This window comes from Bubalus bubalis, chromosome 16 (assembly GCF_019923935.1).
Source record: "Bubalus bubalis isolate 160015118507 breed Murrah chromosome 16, NDDB_SH_1, whole genome shotgun sequence".
Lineage (NCBI taxonomy): Eukaryota > Metazoa > Chordata > Mammalia > Artiodactyla > Bovidae > Bubalus > Bubalus bubalis.
The window spans coordinates 40,112,777-40,137,344 of NC_059172.1; the positions used below are offsets into that span (position 1 = coordinate 40,112,777).

At 42.9% G+C, this 24,568-nt stretch overlaps 1 protein-coding gene across 4 annotated transcripts in view; it reads left to right on the forward strand.

Moving 5' to 3' along the window:
* Positions 1-24,568, forward strand: part of SYT9 (synaptotagmin 9) — a 340,283-nt gene that overhangs the window by 277,576 nt on the left and 38,139 nt on the right. For all 4 annotated transcript variants that reach the window (XM_044929459.2, XM_044929458.2, XM_044929460.2 and 1 more), the window contains 3 exons: positions 15,748-15,868; positions 17,468-17,639; positions 19,698-19,827. In XM_044929459.2, the coding sequence (XP_044785394.1) occupies positions 15,748-15,868; positions 17,468-17,639; positions 19,698-19,827 (423 nt within the window). The remainder of the gene's footprint in view (positions 1-15,747; positions 15,869-17,467; positions 17,640-19,697; positions 19,828-24,568) is intronic.

Sequence of the window (24,568 nt, forward strand, 5' to 3'; positions counted from 1 at the left end):
TAATTATTTCACCCTGCTTTATCTCACAAGTGGTTTTTGTTTTTGTGAGAGACTCTGTAAGAACAGGATTTCTCAGAGAGTCACTAGTGCTGGGGGATACAGGGTGGGTGGTAACCAGATGTCCCATAGCTTAGTGGCTTCCTGGAAATTTGACCCAAGGTCTTGAGGAAGCTAGGCTACGGGGGCTGCAGCAGATATCCAAGAACTCTTGCACCTCTTCATGTGTGCATTTGTTCAAGAAATACTAAGCTACTCGTAAGTGTCTGCCACTAGGAAAGATGGAGAAGTCAGACTCCCTCTAGAAGAGTGCAGAGACCAGTGAGAATGAGAAGCATACATCAAATGTAGTAATATTAGTCATCTCTTATTTACTGCAGATGCAGACTGTAAATGCTGGAGAGGGTGTGGAGAAAAGGGAACCCTCTTACACTGTTGGTGGGAATGCAAACTAGTATAGGCACTATGGAGAACAGTGTGAAGATTCCTTAAAAAACTGGAACTAGAACTGCCTTATGACCCAGCAATTCCACTGCTGGGCATACACACTGAGGAAACCAAAATTGAAAGAGACACATGTACCCCAATGTTCATCGCAGCACTGTTTATAATAGCCAGGACATGGAAGCAGCCTAGATGTCCATCACAGACGAATGGATAAGAAAGCTGTGGTACATATACACAATGGAGTATTACTCAGCCATTAAAAAGAATACATTTGAATCCATTCTAATGAGGTGGATGAAACTGGAGCCTATTATACAGAGTGAAGTAAGCCAGAAAGAAAAACACCAATACAGTATCAGATCAGAGATCAGATCAGTCGCTCAGTCGTGTCCGACTCTTTGTGACCCCATGAATTGCAGCACGCCAGGCCTCCCTGTCCATCACCAACTCCCAGAGTTCACTTAGACTCACGTCCATTGAGTCAGCGATGCCATCCAGCCATCTCATCCTCTGTCGTCCCCTTCTCTTGCCCCCAATCCCTCCCAGCATCAGAGTCTTTTCCAATGAGTCAACTCTTCGCATGAGCTGGCCAAAGTACTGGAGTTTCAGCTTTAGCATCATTCCTTCCAAAGAAATCCCAGGGCTGATCTCCTTCAGAATGGACTGGTTGGATCTCCTTGCAGTCCAAGAGACTCTCAAGAGTCTTCTCCAACACCACAGTTCAAAAGCATCAATTCTTCAGCAGCTTTCTTCACAGTCCAACTCTCACATCCATACGTGACCCCAGGAAAAACCATAGCCTTAACTAGACGAAACTTTGTTGGCAAAGTAATGTCTCTGCTTTTCAATATGCTATCTAGGTTGGTCATAACTTTCCTTCCAAGGAGTAAGCGTCGTTTAATTTCATGGCTGCAGTCACCATCTGCAGTGATGTTGGAGCCCAGAAAAATAAAGTCTGACTGTTTCCACTGTTTCCCCATCTATTTCCCATGAAGTGATGGGACTGGATACCATCATCTTCGTTTTCTGAATGTTGAGCTTTAAGCCAACTTTTTCACTCTCCACTTTCACTTTCATCAAGAGGCTTTTGAGTTCCTCTTCACTTTCTGCCATAAGGGTGGTATCATCTGCATATCTGAGGTTATTGATATTTCTCCCGGCAATCTTGATTGCAGTTTGTGTTTCTTCCAGTCCAGCGTTTCTCATGATGTACTCTGCATATAAGTTAAATAAACAGGGTGACAATATACAGCCTTGATGAACTCCTTTTCCTATTTGGAACCAGTCTGTTGTTCCATGTCCAGTTCCAACTGTTGCTTCCTGACCTGCATACAGGTTTCTCAAGAGGCAGGTCAGGTGGTCTGGTATTCCCATCTCTTTCAGAATTTTCCACAGTTTATTGTGATCCACACAGTCAAAGGCTTTGGCATAGTCAATAAAGCAGAAATAGATGTTTTTCTGGAACTCTCTTGCTTTTTCTTAATTTGATCTCTGGTTCCTCTGCCTTTTCTAAAACCAGCTTGAACATCAGGAAGTTCACGGTGAATTTAGAAAGATGGTAACGATAACCCTGTATGCGAGACAGCAAAGGAGACATACACATATAGAAGAGTCTTTTGGACTCTGTGGGAGAGGGAAAGGGTGGGACAATTTGGGGGAATGGCACTGAAACATGTATAATATCATATAAGTAACAAATCTCCAGTCCAGGTTCGATACAGGATGCTTGGGGCTGGTGCACTGGGATGACTCGGAGGGATGGTATGGGGAGGGAGGTGGGACGGGGGTTCAGGATGGGGAACACGTGTACACCTGTGGTGGATTCATGTTGATGTGTGGCAGAACCAATACAATATTGTAAAGTAAAAAAAATTCAAAACAAAACAAAACCACTAGACCTTAGATTGGAGAAGGAAATGGCAACCCACTCCAGTATTCTTGCCTGGACAGTCCCCTAGACAGAGGAGCCTGGCAGGTTACAGTCTACTGGGTCACAGGAGTCGGACATGACTGAGCGACTTAAGCACATACACAGGGCTTAGATGGTAAAGACTCTGCCTGCAATGCGGGAGACCTGGGTTCGATCCCTGGGTTGGGAAGATCGCCTGGAGAAGGGCATGGCAACCCACTCCAGTATTCTTGCCTGGAGATCCCCATGGACAGAGAATCCTGGCCGGCTACAGTCCATGGACTCACAAAGTCAGACATGACTGAGCAACTAAGCACAGCACAGCACTAGTTTCCAAATGAAGAAACTAAGAGCAGAGAACTGATAAACTGAGAAATTATGTAGTTTATCTAAGGTTGCATAATAAGGAATCACTAAGACTTCACCCTGTTGTTCCACACGTCCAGACTTCACGACTTTTAAATAAGAAGACCTCTATATGTTTATACCCCTAGTTTCAATTCTGTCTTCAAACCACTTTCAACTGTTTGTTTCAAAGTATGCCTCCATATTTTTTAATGCTCTATTTTATTTTTTAGTTTTAGATTTCTATCAAATTTTGTTATGAAAGTTGAAGACTTAGCTCATAAGTTCACTACACAAACACACACTCTTGCTCCTCCAACTTCTCAAAATAGTAATATTACAAATTTGTTGAGATAGTTATTGCTATCTGTGTCATTATCATGTAAACTTAATTTATAGCTGAACCATATATGTGATTATGTTCTTTGTTCCACCCAGGAGTTGGTCATCTGTATTTCTAGACTGGCTCTTACCCCTGATTTCCACACTCGTATTTAATTGGCTCCCTGACCTTCCCATTTGGATCACACATTTAATGCATACAGAACTGAGTTCTTGGTCTTTACCATAGCCTTCCCTGGTGGTTCAGAGGGTCAAGAATCTTCCTGCAATGCAGGAGACCCAGGTTCCATCCCTGAGTCTGGAAGTTCCCCTGGAGAAGGGAATGAACGTCCATTCCAGTATTCGTGCCTGAAGAATTCCATGGACAGAGGAGCCTGGTGGAATACCATCCATGGGGTCACAAAGAGTCGGGCACAACTAAGTGACTAACACTTTCACTTTCCCATAGTGCAGTGCCTTCTCCCTTTCCATTTAGAAGTGCAAGTTATATCAATTCCACCTTCTCATTAACTCAGACCAAAAGTACTGGAGTCATCCTTGACTACTCTCTTTCTATCATTTATTCTATTAGAAAACTCTGTTGTTTCATTTTCAAAATTTGATGATCTCTCTCCACTGTTTTCTGTGTACCAATCCATATCACCTCTCACCAGGTTACAGTCATCTCCTAACTACTGGCCCTGCTGCTGCCCTTGTCCCCTCAGACTCATCTCAACACGGAAGCCTGAGTGATCACATTAAAATAAAATCATATTATGCTGTTCCTCAGCTTTAATCTTTTAATGACTTCCATTCCCACTTAGAGCAAAGTTTTTATGACAAGCTGCATGATTCGGTCCCTCACAACCTCTGTGACCGCACCACTTTTTCCTCCCTTCTCTTCTTACTATCTCCTTTCTCTTCTGCAGACACAGCAGGTACACTCCCACCTCATGGCATCTGTACTTGCTCCTTGATCCGTGTGCAGTTCCCCCCAGTCAGCTGCATTACAGCTTTCTAACCTCATTTCTAAAGATTTTCACTCAAAAAGGAACTCTATTATGAAGGCTTCCCTACTTAACATTTTATTTAACTCTCTTCAATATTGTTTAATCCCTCTTCTGGACTTTTTTCTTCTCTGCATTATATTACACGTGTGTGTATTATATGTGTATTTATATATGTGTGTGTGTATATACATGTATGTGTATGTCTGTATACAGTTGGTTTTGCTCATTGTCAAGCTTTACACAAAAGAAATACAAGACTCATGATGGCAAATGGCTTTTGCCTATTTGGTTCCCTGATGGATTCCTAGTAGCCTGAAGAGTGGTGGTGGTGGTTTAGTCACTAAGTCGTGTCTGACTCTCTGTAGCCCCGCCAGGCTTCTCTGTCCGTGGGATTTCCCAGGCAAGAATACTGGAATGGGTTGCTATTTCCTTCTCCAGGGGATCTTCCCAACCCAGGAATTGAATCCACGTCTCCTGGATTGCACGTGAATTCTTTACCACTGAACCATCAGAGAAGCCCACCCTGAAGAGTACCTGACAAATAATTGTATCCCATAAATGTTTTTTGAATGAAGAACAAGCAAATGAATTATCTTGATTTTATTTGCTGTGTGGGTTGTGTGTGTTCACATGTCTGTCACTAACTCATTCCAAACTCTGTCAGATGTTTAAGTTTCTTAATAAGTACATTAAGTTTTATTTCTTTCTGAGGAGGACAACGTTTGAGGGCAAAGAGCAAGGAGTAAGTAGAGAGGCAAATGAAGAGAAGTGGCACATAAGACAAACGTCCATACAGGCATGAGTCAGTTTCTGAGCTCTCTCTACAGCTCCATGGGTTTATTTGCCCCGCACAAATGCTCCACTAGCCCAGTAGCGTTCTAGGTAAGTTTTCCTGTCAGGTAGACTAGGATCTCCCAATTTGTTCTTCTTCAAGAGAATCTTGACTGCTTAGCACTTTCTTGTCCAGGTTAAATTTAGAATCAGTCTGTCAAATTGTAATTTGATTGGAATTACATTTAGCCTGTAGATCAGTTTGGAGAATATCTATGTAATACTGAGTTCTTCCAATCTCTGGACATAGTATATCTCTTCATTTATTTAAACCTTCCTTAACTTTACTCAATAATGCTATACCTTTTTTCTGTAAAGAAATAGTGTACAGTTTTAGGTAAATTTATTCCAGGGTTTTCATGTTTTCTGATGTTGTTTTAAGTAAAGGTTTTTTTTTTTCTTATTCTATTTTTTAACCTTTTTTTCAGGTACATAAAAATTAAATCTATTTTTATTTACTTATAGCCATCAATCCACCAGTCATCAATAAGCATGCTTATTAATTGTAATAATCTATGTATAGCTTTAAATTTTTTTTTTTTTTGCCATGCCACATGGCTTGTGGGATCTTAGTTCCTCGTCTAGGGATCAAATCCAGGCCCTTGGCAGCAAAAGCACACTGGACCGTCAGGGAATTCCCCCAGGATTTCTTTCTTTATACATGAGAAATAAATGACAGAATGAATTCTTCATGTCAAAACTTTATACCATTTATTTCTTTTCCATACCTTATTTCCCTAGCTAAGGCCTGAAGTACAGTATAGAATATAAGCAGTAGTGTCTTATTTCTTACGTTAATTGGGTAGCTTTTCACATTTCACCAGTAAGTACATCAGTGCTGTAGCCTTGCTTTTAGAGGCTCACCATCAGACAAACACATTCCTCTTCTATATCTGGTTTGTTAAAAACTTTTACCATAAATAGATACTTGACTTTTATCATATTTTTCTACATTCACTTAGATAATTACGTGATTTTCCTCTTTATTACTTTACTATGAACAATCATATTTTTAAAACGCTGTGTGTAAATTAACCTTATAAACGAGGTAAAACACAAGGAAGTGAAGTGCTGTGGTTTTCATGTTTTTCTTCATTCAGTTTTCTCGTATTTTGTTTAATTTTTTAAAAATCTCACTTCAAAAAATTTGTACATTGTGTCTAATTTTTATCATCTGTAAAAGTGTAAAGGTGGATGTAAAGGTGTTTACAAAATAATTTTACTATCTGTTTAGTGTGTTTAGTAAAGATCCATAGTGGTGTTGCATTTCAACCATGACATTATTTTTGCCTTTCTCCCCTACCCCCTTTTTTACCTGTTTTACAACAAAGGTTAACAGTTTTTATTTAGCCTTTTCAAAGCTAACTTTTGGCTTCTTTGATTTTCTTTGAATATATTGTTTTTATGTCATTAATTTCTGCTTTTAAATTTATTATTTCCTTCCTTCTACTTAGTTTGGGTTTAATTTGTTCTTTTTCCAAGTTCTTTAGATAGGTGCTTTGATTATTTTGTTCCATACTACAGTTTTTAAAGCTAAAAATTTTCCATTAATTTGATTCTTAAGCATTTGCGTGGGGAAAATCCTCCAGTTCTCTTCCTGTGTGTTTCTTTTACTCTCATACGACTACCACACTCACAACTCTGACACCAAACATGTTGGGGTTTTTCTTATATATTTCACAGGCAATTCTGAGACCAGCGGGGTGTCTTACAATTTAACTCAATTTGACACTGTCCACCTGATTAAGGACTCAGTCCCATGAGACTTCCCTGGCTTCAAATGCCAGTCACAAGTAGCAAGTGCCCAGAATATCCACAACTTCTGTCCCACTTGGCTACAGGTCAGACAGTCCCATGACCTCCTCCTTGGATTCCATTATTTGCTAGAACAGCTCACAGAACTCAGGGAAACATTTACTTGCTTTACCTGTCTATTAAAAGATGTGATAAAGAATACAGATGAAGAGAGATACACTGGGTGAGGTCTGGGAAGGTCCTGGGCACAGCAGCCTCTGACTGCATGGAGTTGGGGGGAGGGGGGTGTCACCTTCCTGATACATGGATGTCTTCACCAACCTGGAAGATCTTTGAAACCAATACTTTAAATAATTTATGGGGGCTTTCTAATGTAGGCATGATCAATTATCAGCTTCATTTCCAGCCCTCTCCCGTGTCTGGAGAATGGGTGGGGGTTGGTACTGAAAACTTGGAGTTTCTAATCATGGCTTAGTCTTTTTGGTGACTACTTCCCATCCAGAAGCCATCAAGGAACCTACCCACAGTTGCCTCACTCAAACAGAAGATGCCCCTAGTGTTCTTAGTGCTCTTACCACTTGGGGATTTACAAGGGTTTTAGGAACCCTGTGTCACGAGCAGGGATGAGGACCGTAAGTACAATATATTTCTAATTTTCATTGTGGTTTTTACTTGGAACCATGGTTATTTGGAAGTGTATTTCTTAGTTTCTAAACATATAGAAACACTCTATCTTTTTATTATAGAGTTCTAGCTTAATTCCATTATGATCAGCCCTTATCCTATCTAATATCTCTGCCAGTCCCTGCTGTTAACCTAACTTCCTTCCAGAATGTCTTCTGTGTCATCAGCTGTTGATCTCTGGATGAGAATGTGTGATGGTTAGCTACACAAGCGATGGACCACAACCACTTCTCCCCTTTTCAGTACAGGAAAATATGTGTGAAAAGGCAAGCTGAAAGGAGGGCACAATGTATGTAGAGTAAAGGACTGGCTCAACAAGCTTGGGGTACATAAACCCTGCATATTCTACAGAAGGGACTAGACCTTGACTGAAAGAGTGGGTTGTCATGCCCTCCTCCAGGGATTCCCACCCCAGGGATTGAACCCAGGTCTCCTACATTGCAGACAGATTTTTTTAACCATCCGAGCCACCAGGGAAGCCCATAATTTATGATGGTTACTTGTTTTTGTTCATTTAAGGGCTCTAGGCTGCACTGATCCCCCTCTGATGAAGGGAGTAAAGACTGACCAGCTAAGATTAGTCATGTGGGTACTCCTTACCTCCCGCAGTAAGAACATTGGGCATCATGGTTTAGGTGAGCTTTTCTCATTGGTGATACTTAGTATGTTTTGTCACACATCACTGTGGGGAGTACCAAGTGCTGTATGTGTGACTCCATTGGAAAAGGGCAACTGGAAACTAATGCCTGATTTCTCTCGGACTCCAGCCTATGCAACATTTTTTTCTTTGCTGATTTAAATCTGTGTCCTTTTATTGTAAGAAACCATATGAACATGACTTAGCAACTAAACTACTACCACCACCATGAGCATAATAGCCTTTCTGGGTCTTTCTAATGAATCATCAGACCTGAGGGTGGTCTTGCAGACCCCCAGTATGTGTGTGTGCGTGGAGTCACTACAGTGATGTCCAACTCTTTGTGACCCTATGGCCTGTAGCCCACCAGGGTCTTCTGTCCGTGGGATTCTCCAGTCAGGAATACTGGAATGGGTTGCCATGCCCTCCTCCGGAGAGGAACTTCCTGACCCAGGGATCAAACCTGTGTCTTTTATGTCTTCTGCACTGGCTTGCTTGCTAAATCACTCCAGTCATGTCCAACTCTTTGTGACCCCATGAGCTGTAGCCTGGCAGTCTCCTCTGTTCAAGGGATTCTCCAGGCAAGAATGAGGTGGGTTCTTTACCACTAGCGCCACCTGGGAAACCCAGTACAGTGATGCTTAAAAATGATTGAGACTGGGATATCAAAACTCTGTTGATAATGATTCCATGCCTAACTTTATAACCTACTATAAAACCAAAGTTCATTAATTTTGGCAATGTTAATATCATACAAGTAGTATTAAAGAATAATTATTCAAAATATCCAGTTATATATATATCAGATGAGAATATGAGATTGCCCCCACTTCTTCATGAGGATCTTCACAAAATGACAAGCAGTAAAAGATTTTTGCTTTGACCCTTCAGTTATAAATACAGACAATTAAGGATGTCCTAGAATCTGAGGAAAACCAACATCATGAAAGAGAAGGTCCAAGGTAAACAAACAGATCAACTGGTCACTGGAGAAAAAGAGATTAAAGCAAGAGAAAAAAATTCCAATTAACATCAATCACTGAGGACCAAGCAAAATCAGTGAAAACAAGATATCTCAATACCTTTTGGGGAAATTACAGAAGATACAAGTACAAAGTAAAAGTACAAAGGAACAATCTTAAAACCTCCTTGGGGAAGGGCGGGGGGAGGGGGGGGGGGATCTACAAAAGAATCGCATCAAACACCCTAGCTAGAACATGAAGTACTAGAAGGTATTGTGACAAAGTAGAAGATTCTAAGATAAAATAATTTTAACCTAAATTCTGTGCCCAACTTTCTTTTAAGAATTAGAGCACAGTAAAGATTACTCTAACTACCTGTGAACCTCACTGGAAAAAAAGTACTCAAGGACGCACACAAGCAAAATGTACCTTAAAATGGGAGATGATAATGGGTTTTATGAAACTGCAGTGAGCATTGAAAGAAATATGTTAACCATAGTTTAAGTGTTTGCTAATACTCTGACTGTGAAACAATGGAATGGGAATAAACCATATTTTGAAAGACAATGTCATAATAAGTTCCAAGAGGAAGAAGATTTGGATACAAAATTAACAAGCTTGACTTAATAAAAATATAGAAATAAGTCCCTTGTGAATAGAGGATAGGCATTATTTTTAGATACATTTGAGCACAAATGCATGGGATAGGATAGGATAATTTTTAAGTGGTTGAAACCATCAAGGCATTCTCTGAACTCAAGACAATAAAACTAGAAGACAAAAATATAGTCCTCTGTAAAATCTGTCTTTTCAGAATTTTTAAATTTCCATTAATTTATGTACAGCAAAATTAATCAATTTTAAGTGTGCAAGTTTGTCACATATATATAGTCACATAACCACTACCATTCGTTCAAAGTAATTTTTAATATCTCTTATGACTTTTTTCTTTGACCTGTAGATAATTTAGAAAAGTATTGTTTAATTTTCAAAAATTTAGAGATTTTCTAGATATCTATGGTTGAATTCTGCTTTAATTTTATTATTGTTAAAGAACATACTTTGTGTGATTTCATTCATTTTGAATTTAATGAGAATTTTTTAATGACCCAGAATATGATTCATCTTGCTGAATGTTTATATTTGAAAAGAATGGGCATTTTGACCATTTGATGGAGTATTAATAGGTAAAGTAAGAATCAATTATGTCAGGTTGGTCAATAATATTGTTCAAGTCTTTTATATCCTTAACTTCTTTTTTGCTTGCTTGTTCAATGAATTACTGATAGAATAGTGTTGGACTCTCTAATTCTACTTGTGTGTTTGCCTATGTCTCCTCTTAATTCTATCTCATTTGTTTAATATATTTTGAAGTTCTGTTATTAGAAGCATATGTTTTTAAGATTACGTCTTCTTGATGATTTTAGCCTTTGTCAATGAAATATCACCTTCCTCCCTGGTAATATTCCTTGGTCTGGAATCTTGATATTAATATAACCACTCTAAGCTTTCTTTCGGAGAAGGCAATGGCACCCCACTCCAGTACTCTTGCTTGGAAAATCCCATGGATGGAGGAGCCTGGTAGGCTGCAGTCCATGGGGTCGCTAAGAGTCGGACATGACTGAGAGACTTCACTTTCACCTTTCACTTTCATGCATTGGAGAAAGAAATGACAACCCACTCCAGTGTTCTTGCCTGGAGAATCCCAGGGACGGTGGAGCCTGGCGGGCTGCCGTCTATGGGGTCGCACAGAGTTGGACACGACTGAAGCAACTTAGCAGCAGCAGCAGCAGCTTTCTTTAGATTATTGTTTACATGGCCTAATTTTTTTCATCCTTTAAACCTGTCTTTGTCTTGATATTTTAAGTGGGTTTCCTGTAGACCCACTTAGTGGGTATATAGTTGGGTCTTAGTGTAGTGTATATAGTTGGGTCTTGCTTTACCGTCCTATCAGAAAATTTATATCTTTTTAATTGAAGTTATCAGGTATATACATTTAATGTAATTATCAATATGGTAGTGTTTAAATCTGTCTTTTCTGTTTGTTCCACCTGTACTTTCATTCTGTTTTTTCTATGCCTTTTTTTGAATTGAACATTTAGAAGTGTGTTATTTAGTTTCCAAATATTTAGAGATTTCCCAGATATCTTTTTGTTATTGATTTCTAATTCATTTCCATTGCAGCCGGAGAATATACTTTGAATCTTCTCAAATTTAGTTGAGACTTGTTTTATGGGCTATAATATGATCTTTCTTGTTCTGGGTTCACCTGAAAAGATGTGTATTCTGTTGCTGTTTGGTGTTTCTTTAATGCCACTCATTAGGCCAAGTGAGTTGATAGTGCTGTTCAGGCATTCAAATCTCTGACTGCAATTTGTTTATCCTCCCAGTTCTAGAAGTTTTTGCTTCAGATAATGAAATGACCCTCTTTTTCCTGATAATATTCATTGCTCTTACATATACTTTGTCTGATATTAACTTAACCACTCCAGATTTCTTTTTATTAGTTTAAGTATGGCATATTGTTTTTTATTCTTTTACTTTTAATGTATGTATACCTGTATATTTAAATTAAATTTCTTGTAGAGAGCATAATATTGAGTCTTGCTGTTTACTAAATTAGATAATCTTTGCCTTTTATTTGGATGCTTAGATCTTTTACATTTACGTGATTATTGAAAGTATTTTGTTTAAATTTACCATCTTACTATTTGTTTTCCATTTCTATCATTTATATCTCTTCCAGTCTTATTCCCTTTTCCTTTTTTTCTGCTGTCTTTTGGATTAACTTAACATTTTTAAAGCATGTATCTTATCCCTTTTGTTGGCTTATTAACTACTGCTGCTGCTGCTAAGTCGCTTCAGTCATGTCCGACTCTGTGCGACCCCATAGACGGCAGCCCACCAGGCTCCTCCGTCATGGGATTCTCCAGGCAAGAACAGTGGAGTGGGGTGCCATTTCCTTCTCCAATGCATGAAAGTAGGAAGTGAAAGTGAAGTCGCTCAGTCATGTCCAACTCCTAGCGACCCCATGGACTGCAGCCCACCAGGCTCCTCCGTCATGGGTTTTTCCAGGCAAGAGTACTGGAGTGGGGTGCCATTGCCTTCTCCAGCTTATTAACTAATTTATAGTTAATAAATTATGTGATTTTAGTCATTTCTTTTGGGTTTATGGTATATGTTTTTAATATACAGCGCCTAACTTAAAGTGATAGTACACTGCTTATCTTCAGTACAAGAACCTTACAGCAATGCTAGTTTCATATCTGTCCAGTGAATAACCCCAATAAAATTAAAATTTCTCTTTCTCAATATTAATTTTTTTAGTCCCAGAGAAGACTCTAAATCTCCCTGTGTGGGTAACATACTCATCCCTGAACAGAAGACAGTAGACAGGGGCATGAATACTTTGGTCTGAATTCCTGCAGCAGCCCTTGTAGAACTTTATGGAACTGGAAAGGATTTCACGATAAGAACCCAAGGATAGGAATGCAAAAGTGCGCTAGCTAGACAAAGACTAGAACTCTCACAGACCACTACAGGTAAACACCACAGAAAGAGTTTACAGGTTTTGCAGGTATAGAATTCACACACATTTGCTATCAGTTCCCTATATATCTTGCAACAACACTGACCTTGGCCACACAAAGCAGAAGCAAATGAAGCATTTCTTTGCATGACATTTTCCTTCCCCTTGTACCCCTCCAGGGCATTTAGCCACCAGTGACACCTCTGCATATCTGATTTCTGTCAAGCTGGAAAAGAAGCCAAACACTCCATACTCTTTTGTATTTGACTTTTATCAGCATTCTGGAAAATTTTTTACTAACAATATAAGTACTTGTGTGTAAGGCAGTGTTCCTCAACCTTGGCACTACTGACGTTTTGGACCAAATAATTCATTGTAGTGAGGGGCTCCCCTGTGCATTGTGGGATGTTTAGCAGCATCCCTGGACTCTACCTACTAGATGTCAGTAACACCTGCCTCCCCAGTTGTAACAGTTACAAATTTATCCAGATAACACCAAATGTGCCCGGAGGGAGCAAAATTGCTTCTGGTTGAGAACCACTGATTTAAAGGGAATGTTTATACACATCAGGAGCCATAGATTCTTAACCCCAAGTTAGTATGGGCTGATGGGGAAAAAGCAGAGTTAGCATTAGGTTCCATAGCCCACAAACTGGTCACCTCTCAAGGGACCACATCTGTTGTCACCATGGCAAAAACAGCTTCCAGCACCTGGAAGAGAGCAATGCTCAACAACCACAACAGATGTTAAAAGAGTAAGCAGATGGATGGATGAATGGATGAAGGACGAAAAGAAAAATGTGCGTGATTATTCAGTGTTGCTCTGGGGAAATGAGTGACTTAGGTGGTATGTACGTAAGAAAAGGAGATATTTTACTATTATACTTAAAAACATTTGTACTTGAATTTTATCACTCTTACTTTCATAGTTTCGATAATTTTAAATGATTTATTTTTAAAGCACTTGGAAGTCAAACCAAGCCTTTTCTCCCTAATAAATCTTTAATTTGCCTAGGTTTTTCTTTTAAGTACAAAAGTGGACTTTAGCCCTAGTTCACATTCTGAATATATAACCAAATCTGAAGCATATTTTTTTATTTTAACTCATGAGCAAACAGCAATATAATGTAAATATTTGTGAATGAAAAAGATTTATGTTGGAGGAAAATGTACTTAGCACAAAAGTAACTTAACGCAGTACATTCAGTTGTGTGCCTTGGCCTTGAGGGTGGGGACTGGAGTAGATACATCGTCACATCTCCAGCCCTACAGAGCTTGTGCAGTGGGGGCCCTCAGAAATCGTATGCTGAAAAAAATGATGATAGAGCTTCATACGCGTGGCTTTGGTTGCTCCTGTTTTACTTTGTTCAGACCAAGATTATTAGGGCAGGATGAGAGGAGAGCGGGCTTGAGCCCTCTGAGAAAAGTCCTCTGAGAAGAACAGATGTCTGGGCCTTTCTGCTTAAGGCAGACAGAAGAGATCCAAGGGCAAGGGAATAGGCCACGGAGTGTAAAGAGAAAAAGGTAATTTACGGGCACAGTTGTTGCTCCTCTTTTTCCTCTGCTACTAGCCAGAAACTGGATCAAACCCTTCAGTGACAGCAGACCCTCCTCCTGCAATCGAAACCCCAGCAACACAAAACTGTCTAGCCCCAGCCCATGTGACACCCCACTCCTGTAGAACTGTCATCTCTTCCCTCACCTCCACCCCAGAGGGAAAGGCCCAACTGCCTAGGTCTCTTGATATCAGGGCTTCAGGAGCCAGAAGAGCCTGGCAAGCTTTCGAGGGGAGATCATTTATTTACATGAAGCAGGCAGAGCTCAGGGATACAGAGCAATCCATCTGCCTTAGCGACCAGACAGGCTCCCTTCACCTCCTCCTCCTGCAGAAGCGGTCAAGGAAGGAGGTTGGGTGAGGTGACCTTCCAGAGCTGAATCTGTGCTTCTAAAAATAGAAGCATCCTTGGAGAATCAAGGAAGGGAGGAGAGGCTATGGATGTTGAGGGCAAAAACCGGACACCCCAGAACATTATCATTATGAAGCTATAGTAATTAGACCCAGACACCCAGCTTGATAACCTCAGGTATCACAAAAGTTGAAACGAACTGGCTTTTTTCTTTTTTCCCCCATTTCTGGTTGTATTTTCCCTGGGCTAAAAAGGAGAAAGAGAATGGTGTCTTCTGACCTATTTGATTGGCTGCACACTGCCCGAGGAGATGTTTTCCCCAGCAGAGGAAAGTGGGGCTTCTTAGAGACACACCAAGGGAAAGCAAAAGCTTAAGCAAAGTGGGAGCCCAGCAGTCAGCAACTGGGGGCTGTGGGACCTGGACCCCCTCCTATGTCTACCTGTCTGGAGATTGCATAGGGCTGGACAGGTGTCCAAGTGTGTCCAGGGCTGTGGATGTGTGGGCTCAGGCTGCTGCTCTGCAGGGTTCTTGTCTAGAGAGCTGTAGGGACTAGTGTTTTCAGGCCTCAGTGAAGCCACATCCTGGTCTGCACAGGTTGTGTGGTCTGCACATGAGTGCGCATGCACTCATATCGGTATGGAGAGTGTTAGCAGGAATGTATGGAAGTATTGCAGCAAACTTGGTGGGGGCCATGTAGGGAAGAGTGAGGGACTGTCGGGGAGGGATGCATATGGATGGTGACTATCTGTGTGCCTGTATGAGGTTTGCAGGAAAAACTGCGGGCGAAGCTATGTAGGAAACCAGGGATGAGGAGTCTCCAAGGGGCTGTATGGAGACCCATTTGAGAGCATGCACGAGGCTGCGGAGGCTGCTCTCATGTATACAGTGCATGTCTGGGATGCCTGTGAGGCAGACAGCCCTGCTGGGTACTCTGTGTAGCTTTGTCCCAGGGGCTGTGTGGACTATGGTGGGGATATGAGTGAAATCTCATGGGGGTTTCCATGGGGATAGTTAGGCTGTTGGGCTTCTGTTCTCTGTGCAGGGCTGCAGGTAATGAGACAGAAGGGACAGAACCCAGATGGTCTGCAGTTCTGCCATCTAAAGATGAGTGTGTTTCCTTAGGGAGGGGGCTCCGGAGGTAGGAACATTTATTCTTCTTGTGATTGACGATGTGAAGGGAAAAGACATGAGGGATTTGGGAGATGAGCAGAAGGACCAGTGCAGCCCCTTGCAATGCTGCCCTGCCCCTGCTTCTGTGTACACCAGGCTAAAGACACTTTCTTTATTATGATTATTATTTTATGTTTAAAATTTATTTGTTTTTTAATTGAAGGATAATTGCTTTACAGAATTTTGTTGGTTTCTGCCAAATGAAGATATTTCTAGCGCTTCAGTTTGTGCTTTCTCAACAGGACAACGTGGATCTTGGAGAACTGATGTTTTCCCTCTGCTATCTTCCCACGGCTGGCAGGCTGACCATTACCATTATAAAAGCAAGGAATTTAAAGGCAATGGACATAACAGGAGCATCAGGTGGGACTATCTCAAATTCACATTTCCTCCTACAGTTCTTATATAGCACCTCATGAAGCTTCCAGTAGAGTAATAAAGGTACATGGACTTTGGAACCAAACTGCCTAGGTTTAAACCTAGTCCTAGACCTAATAGCTGTGTGACTCTGGCAAGTCAGTCTGTCTGGGTTTTAGATTCCCTATCTGTAAAAATGAGGATAATGATAGTATCTGGCTGTTTGTGTTGTTACAGGATTATGATACCTAAGAATGGTGCCTGGCACACACTGAATGCTCCTCGGTGTTAGCTCTCATTATTACTACCAGTATTCCCTCTTAGGTCTTCTCCTCCACATGACTGTGGACTGGACCCACAGTTTGCACATGCTGATATATCTAATTGGGTCTTTCCTCAGATACAAGCAATTGTCACCTCAGGCTTTTAGAAGATTGATATCCTATATCCTTCTATCAAAGGTCCATCAGTGAACTATGCAGTTTGGTTTTTCCAGTGAATCAAGCATGTACCTTTAAATTTTAAACCCTCACAGAGGGACTTCCCTGGCAGTCCAGTGGTTAAGATTCCACACTTCCAATGCAGGGGACATTAGTTAGATTCCTGGTGGAGGAACTAAGATCCCATACTGCTTGGCATGGCCAAAAAAAAAAAAAAAAAAAAAAATGAAATCCTAACAGAAAGTATCCTGAAATGGAATTCCTTTGTATAAGTTCACAAGCCACCTCGCAGGGGTTCCCAAAATGTGGTCAGAAAATGCCCAGTCTATTGGCTTTTGGTCACTGAGATCAAAAGATGCAATATATTGCCTCCTGGATACCAGTGTTTTATTCAACTGGAAAAAAAAAAAGATGTGACCCCTTCTGGCCCTCTAAGTCCTCCTGGACAGTGTCTGAGTGTCAGAACCACCCATAGTTATGCACGTGAAGCAAGAACTTCCCACTGAGCGGGAAAATAGTGAGGTGAAACCAGGGATGTCCCAGCAGGCGCAGAGACCAGCCTTGTCCCCTGTCACCCAGTCGCAGCATGGCCCCACAAGCAAGCCTGCGTCCTTTCTCTCCCTGACCTGCTGAACTGCTTCCCCCTTCACAACTCGACCGCAGGCAGCTCAAGAGCTTGAAGCCCCTGCACTGAAGGACGTCCACCCGCACCCCAGCTTCTTGCTATGGCCACGTGTTTAGCTTCTCCCTTTCCTAAAGGCCTGGGTTTTAGGAAAAGACTCTGTGGGGTGGCTCCGAGTCAGAGCGTGCCACCTCTTCCCCCGTGCCTTGAAAATGGCTTGCGTTTCCCTTCCTGTGGCAGCCTGGCAAGTCCGTGATCCTAGCTGGAACATTTCTAATTTGATAGCAGATATTTTCACACTATTTTTAAATTCCACACATTTTGAGACAAGTGTGTCCTGTGCTTTTTCCTGAATGAATGACTTAATTACGCCAACTCCAGTCGTTGCCCAGACATTGTATAAATTAAAATCTTCAGACTCCAGTCCACAGGCAGGTAAAGGGCTTCTGCACCCTGTGGTCCTTGAAACCCCACCATGACAAAACTGCTGGCCTAAATCTGCATGTCTCCTCACAGTACTCCTGCTTCTCATGGTCTGTGCAGATCCCTACGTGAAAGTCTCACTGATGTGTGATGGCAGACGACTAAAAAAGAGGAAAACATCCACCAAGAGGAACACTCTGAATCCTGTTTACAATGAAGCCATAGTCTTTGACGTCCCTCCCGAGAACATTGACCAAATCCACCTGTCCATAGCAGTCATGGACTACGACCGGTGAGATGCCTAGAGCTGTTTCTCATTGCAAACCCACTGTGCCCAGGTCTGGGGGAAGGGGTGGCAGCCACGGGTCCTTAGCTGCTGTCCCAGTGCAGCCACTAAGCAGCACCCTGAGAGCTGATTGACAAGGAGTCACCACTTTGCAAGCCTCTGAGCTCTCCTATTTCTTATTTCTCTCCCCTCCTCCATCCTTCTGTCTCTTCCTCGCTTCCCCTCTCCATCCCTGTACACGCCCTAGAATCTTAGCTTGGAGAACTGTGGGCCCCACAGATCTTAATCTTCCCTCAGGCAGTCCTACCTGGCCTTTATCAGAAAAATTCCACTCAAAACAGCAAAATGATTACTTGAGCCAGACCATCAGCATTTCTAAATACACAGCTTCACTTTTTTTTTCTTTCTCTTCTCCCAATATGTGTAATAAAGATCATTTCTATCCACTTAAGTCTGAAAGCAAACACAGAAATGTTCTCTTGAAATTGCTAGAATCAGTATGGATGATGGGGTACATTAAAATGTATAAGATGCTCGACTTTCTAATTAATACCGCACAGAAGAGATATTTATAGCCTGCATTGTAGCCAATTGTGTATTTAAAGGACTGATTTGAAAAACAGTCATTTTAATATGCAAAGGAAGTACCAACAGGGAATTATACATGTTAAACCAGTCATTAGACAAAAACGCAAAGTCTTTTTTTAATTGGAAACCTCCCACGTGGTCTGGGCACAATTATATAAAAAAAAAAAAGTATTCTGACTTCTAATGTCTTACAGTATCATTTGCAGCTAAAAATTTTCCCACAGACCCTGAAATGTCAGCCCAGCAGCCTCAGTGCCCTGAACACTCTTTCCAGCAGATTTCTGGGTGAAACATAATCGTCTTGCAACCCAGGGAGCACGTCCATGGCTCGGCTGCACACGGGTGTGACAGCACACATGAGGCTGTGGCCCTCATCCTGTCCCTCTGGACGACACACAGCACCAACCGAGTCAGGCCACGGGAGGGAACATGGCCCACCAGCCGTGGAAGGCTGGGCCAGTATTTTTCAAGCTATTGCCAAGTTTCCCACATCGACAAATCTGATTATGTGAGCTCTGCTTCAATTTAATTCTCAATAAACTCATGAATCTGGTCTGGAAAAATCCATGGCAGAATTCATGGGGCTTCTGCATGCAACTGATTTTAATGAGCATAGAATCCAATATCCTTCACACTACTTCTCCACCCTTGCCTCCCCCTTGCACCATCCATAGGAGAAAAATCCCTCATCTTTGCAGGAAGGAAAAAGAAAGAGCCTGTGAATTTGGATCCCAGAGAATTAAAGGATGAGCCATGTAATTCTGGATGCGTGCAAAGGACTTACAATCAAAAACTGGAAGGAAGAAAAAAAAAAAAAAATGAGCCAAGGCAGAGACCTATCCAAGGATGTTTCAGAAATACTAGCTAGGTATTAAAGGATCTCAGTGTTTTTCTACAGTAGGAAACTGAAGTTGGGTCAGAGAAGCAAAGCTGGGCTTGGAAGGAAGGAGGGAAGAGCAGGAAAACATGTTTTCTAAAGAGAGGTCTTGCAAGAGGCAGGAGCCACCTTCATTCTGCCCTTGTCAGCTCAAGGCTACAGCTGCCAGACTCAGAGCTCTTCCATGACCCATTCTTGATTCTCGTCTGTTGAAGTGAAACAGCTATCAGTGCGAGAAACTCCTTTCAGGGCCCCCATTTTTCATTACATAGATCTGAAGGCCTGAAGTCAGCCTTGTTCCAGAACCAGAGGTCTGCATCAGAGAGTTTTTCCAACTCAGGGTTCTTGGGAACAAGCTAAGTTCTGCCAGTGTTAAGACAGCCCAGGTGTGTGAGGGCCAGACTCTGGGCTTCCTCTCTGTGCCCACAAGTGCCATATTGGTCCTCAGGTCGTAGTGGCTGTTAAGGTTAACCTGTGCTTTTACATTCAAGAGTGAAAAAACCAACCCTTTCCTAATTCCTATATGTTTAATTGAGTAGTTGCTGTTCTTACATACCAAAATTTTGGGAAAAAAATAACTATTGTGGACCATTTCACAGTGTAGGTCACAATGAGATCATCGGCGTGTGTCAAGTAGGCAACGAAGCTGAGCGGCTGGGCAGAGACCACTGGAGTGAAATGTTGTCATATCCGCGCAAGCCCATTGCACACTGGCATTCCCTGGCGGAGGTAAGACCCCTCCCATGTGCGCCCCCATGCAGAAGGACAAATGCTTTACAGTTGAAATGCAGGAGCCACCAGAAATGTGAGTGTACCAGGGTCTGTGATCTTCGATGGGTTTCCCTGGTTGTACTTCCTGGGACTGTTCCTTGGGAATTGCATTCAGTCTGCTCCCTGCCAGTCTGCTAGGTTTTGAACGTTGACCAGGGATCATCCTTCACTTTGAATGCTTTCAAAAAAAGATCTAGATTCTCTTATTTTATGTCATGGCTTTGGATTGACATTTAGAGGGCATCTGCAAGATCTGGGTGAGTGTGGTGTGTCAGGCCATCATAGAGTGACTTACAGCTGGCATCAGAAAGAACTGGAGACTGGGAGAGATGAAGCGTGGGTTTAGGACTAGCTCCACCATAAACCTGAGAGTCTGGATTAGTATCAGTTGTATATGATGAAAAAAAAAAGCCAAAATAACAAGTGAAATGGAAATTTATTTCTCTCTGACATAGAAAAGGTTCAGAGGAAAGCTATCTAGGCTGTTATAGTGGCTCTGTGATTAACAGAAATCAAGACTTCTATCTTTCTGCCTCCCGGTCCCAATGTGGGGTTTTTTGGTTTTGTTTTTTTGTTGTTGTTATTTTTGGTTTTGTTTGAGGTTACCTCATTGAACATGGCAGCTAAGCTCCAACCATCACATATCTTCTGGTCATAGAAAGATGAAGACACAAGCCAAAAGCACATACATTCCTTTTTAAAGGATTTTCCTTGATGTCTTATGCAACACTGCTACTTCTATTTAATTTAGTCACAGAACTTAGTCATAAGGTTATGTCTGGTTTCAGTGGAGGGTAGGAAGTGTATTCTTTTTGTTGGTGGCAGTGTGTACAACTGAAAAAGCAGGGTTCTGATTCTGGTTGCAAGGTAGAAGAAGAGTGGATACTTGGAGGCAGTGGACCATGGTTCTGCCTCCAACACTCATTCATTCACTCACGCCCCTATCCTTTCCTTCTCATTCTTCCTCCATTCATCCTTAACTCAGTGACACACCCTCTTTTTTTATTTACTAACTCGTTCTCTCAGAAATAATTTGCATTCACTGAGTGACATTTCTGTGGGTCAAATGCCATATTAGATAGAAAAAATATATAGATGTAAGAAACCTTATAGATGTAAGAAACCTTTCCTTTCCTCGAAGAGCTTGTATACCCTGAGAGAGGATGGCGTGTAAACTAACCGCTGAAGTGCACGATTGTGAACATTATCGTCCCCATCAGGTACTAAGAGGCACAAAGGAAGGAGGTGTTTGTCATGCTTGGGTGAGCTTGTCTGCGAAGTCTTAGTCCCTCCTGCTCTTGGGAAGTGAACTGAGCCCCTGGGAACAAGAATATGAGGGAGTGTGGGTTCCAGGCAGAGAACTCCCTCTTATTCTCCCAGGGCAGGCAGCTCTGTTCCCTGCAAAACCATCTTGAGAGGCCGAGATCAGAGCCTTGCTCGCTCAGTGTGGGTTTCACTGCCCTGGACAGTCAGGAGAGCCTCAGTAAACATGCAGGGCCACTGGGGAGAGGCAGGAAGACCCCAGGGGATGAAGGGACAGTCTTTGTTGGAGATGGTACCAGAGGGGAAGAGCAGGACATGGTCGGAGGGCTGATTCTAAGCTTCAGGGCCTCCAGGTGGTATAGTCCAGGAGGGCCTGGGGCCCCCTAGTTTTCAGGTCCCTGAGGACACTTCTGTCCTTTGGGCACAGAAGTGAAGACTCTTTCCTGGATTCAAAATTAATCCCTGCGGGAGACCATCGAAACTGTGAACCACTGGAGAAGTAGCTAGGGGACTAGTTCTGACTACGACGCACCTCACTTTTTCAGGTCCTGGTGGAATTCTCAAAGGAGTCCATCTGTGGGCTTATAAAATTGCCGGAGCCTGTCACTAGCAGCGGCGGAGCATTTGTAATAGACTTTTTGCACCCTTACAGAGTCACTGCCGACTTTCATTCTTATTTGTAATCTGGAGTGTTAAAAAATGTCAGAGCTTCTGAACACAAGGAATGAGAAAGGAGTAAGGATCAGGGTGTGGCGTGGAGCTGAGACAGGAACCTGATTCTGTGCACACGCACTCCCCTGTCCGTGGCCTTGCCAGGGAGTGACTGGGGGTGGCACGCTGTACACGAGCCCCCAGGCATGGCCTGTGCACCTTACATGAAGGCACATGTAGAAAGTGGGCCTGGGAGGCTCCGCTCGCTGCCCAGGAGAAAGTGCTGTGTGACTAGCCGCCCAGGAGATGAGCCTTAAACCCTGAGCACTTGGCTTATTGCAAATCTGTGTTTGACAGTTATGTGAGAAATAAGTGTTTTTAAGGTTAAACCACTGAAACTTGGGAGTTGTTTGTTAACAGCAGCTAAAATTACTTCAGTGATTACAGTGGTCTTTTCTCAACCATTGCTGAACTAAGGAAATGAAATGTCCCTTATATGAAAGGCAAATGGAGGGAGGCTTTCCCTGCCCTGTTGCTTCCTGTGTCTTTGAAGTACATGCCCGAGACTTTGAATCCATCCTAAGCAGGGAAGCAATATTTTCTCTTTTTAGAACAAATGTGTAATGAGCAGAACTGCGGCAGAGGGACTGGATGAGGTGAAAAGCAGTGTCAGAGGGGTGACCACGCTTTGCTGACAGCTGTCAGGATGGAGGAGGCTGTGGGCAGAGAGGTGGGAAGTGCTCAGTTTGGGCTTGGATGGACCTAGACTCAAATCCCTGTGCTCCCACTCGGTTGCGTGTGTCCATCCCTTTCTGAATCGATTTTCTCCTCTGTCCAGTGGCTGTAATAGTGCCCGTGCCACAAGGGTGGTTGTGAGGATTAAATGATCTAGCGTATGTGAAGCGCCGTGGCTGGCACCCAGTACATGTTCAGTAAACTTCCCAGTTACCACCGTTATTAGGTAGGTCCTGTGCTGCTGTGTGTTCTCATGGGACTGGTGCACAAAGAAACGTCGTAATGTTTGTCACGGAGGGAAAAAAGCTTGGACCTCCTCCACCCCCACATGCTGGTGAGCGGTCACCTCAGGCTGGGGGAGGGGTCGCCTGTGACTTGGCTGGATGTAGGTGCAGGTATTTCAGTTCTGTTCTCTCTCCTTCCTTGGCCTTAAAAACACATTACTGTTACACTAAGAACTGTTATATTTTCTACTTTAAAACAAAAATAGCAATCAAGTTGCTGTTCTCTGTGTGTGTACATAAGCATAAGTGTAAAAATGAAAGAGAGACAAAAGAGAAGATACAGGGTAGTTAGGATTTAGTATGAAGGGAGGCTGGCCTGGCAGAAGCTCTTTGCTGCTGGGGGCTGAGGGGCCCAGTTAGGACTGAACCCTGGGACCTGTAGAGACTGGCAGCCTGCCTGGGGCTGCATCCGGCACACCCTGACCTTGCCAGAGCAGGTGGCAGATGGAGTCTTCAAAGCCAGTGAGTTCAAAAATCCGTTTCTCTCTCAGGAATTCTGGATGGCTTCACTGCACACTCAAAGGTCAGCCAGTGCCGCTTCACTCTCTTGTCTCCCCACGATCTCAGTGGCTCGGAAAGCTGTGTCAATTCCCTCCGAGCAGCTGCCTGGGCCCTGGGGACAGGAGCATTCCCTCCGCAGGCCCTCAGGAGATGACAGAGCTCTCGGGGCTCCCCCCACAGTCCCCTCCTCCGTATATCCAAGACAAGATGGTGCTGAGCACCTTTCCCACCCCCACATGTGGAGCTGATCCCACCATGCGCTCCGGGGAGAGTGATAGAAATAGCTCCAGGTTTCCGTCGCTTCCTTGTGAAATGTTGTTTGACCTCTGATTAAAAAGTAGTGAATTTCGCTGATGGAAAGACCAGACCACAGACACCACTGGGTTAAAGCAGTTTTTACTTTTCTCAAAGGGATAGAATCCAATCAGAATGCACAATGAAGGTCAGCAATATTCCCCCTGATTGACAGATGCAACATTCTAAATCCCAAAGCCCTGCTCAGGGGGTACTCGAGTGTAAGTCTTCCTCTCTCCAAGCTCAGTCTGTTCCCTGTGTACCTGGCTAGACTTGACCGTCTGCAGGACCACCTCGAAAGCTGAAAGCCCCTGCAGCTCTAGGTTGGGCAGTTCCTAGCATAAGTGGTGGGTGTGGCACCGTACGCCCTCGGGTGAGCAGACTCCTCATCTGCCAGCCACTGCCCCCTTGAGGGTGTCAACTTCGAGCTGTGTGACTAAAGCAAATGTCATCACCCAGACTGGACTGGGAGTTACCGTTGCAGGCCCTTTAAATCAACTCTAGATATTATCCATCAAAGTGCCCAGCAGGCCTACCCAAAGTCTTCGAGGGCCACATATTCCCAAGATTGACCAAGCTGGATTAAGTGTCCACTCTTGGTCCACTTTGCTAGAGATCAAGGTCATGGAAATGCAACTTGGTCCCATTCCAGCAGGAGTGTTGAAAAGTAGACTTCCTGAGAAAGGTCCGCCCCTTCTCAGGGAAATGGACACAAGTGACCTCACCTGATTCCCAGAAGATTTTGAAGTGAGGAAGTCAGAGGCTTTAAGCACTCTGGGCCAGCTGTTGCTCCTAATAGATTTAGGAAAGAGGAGAGATTCCCCAGAAAGAGGAGGGGTTGAGTGGAAGAAACCAAGCAGGAGATCAGGTTTCCATCATGGAGTCTGAGCGTGTGTAGGGCTTGGGTCCCGGTAAGGATTAGACCCGCAGAGAAGGAAACGGAGACCAGAAAAAAAAAAAAAAAAAAACCC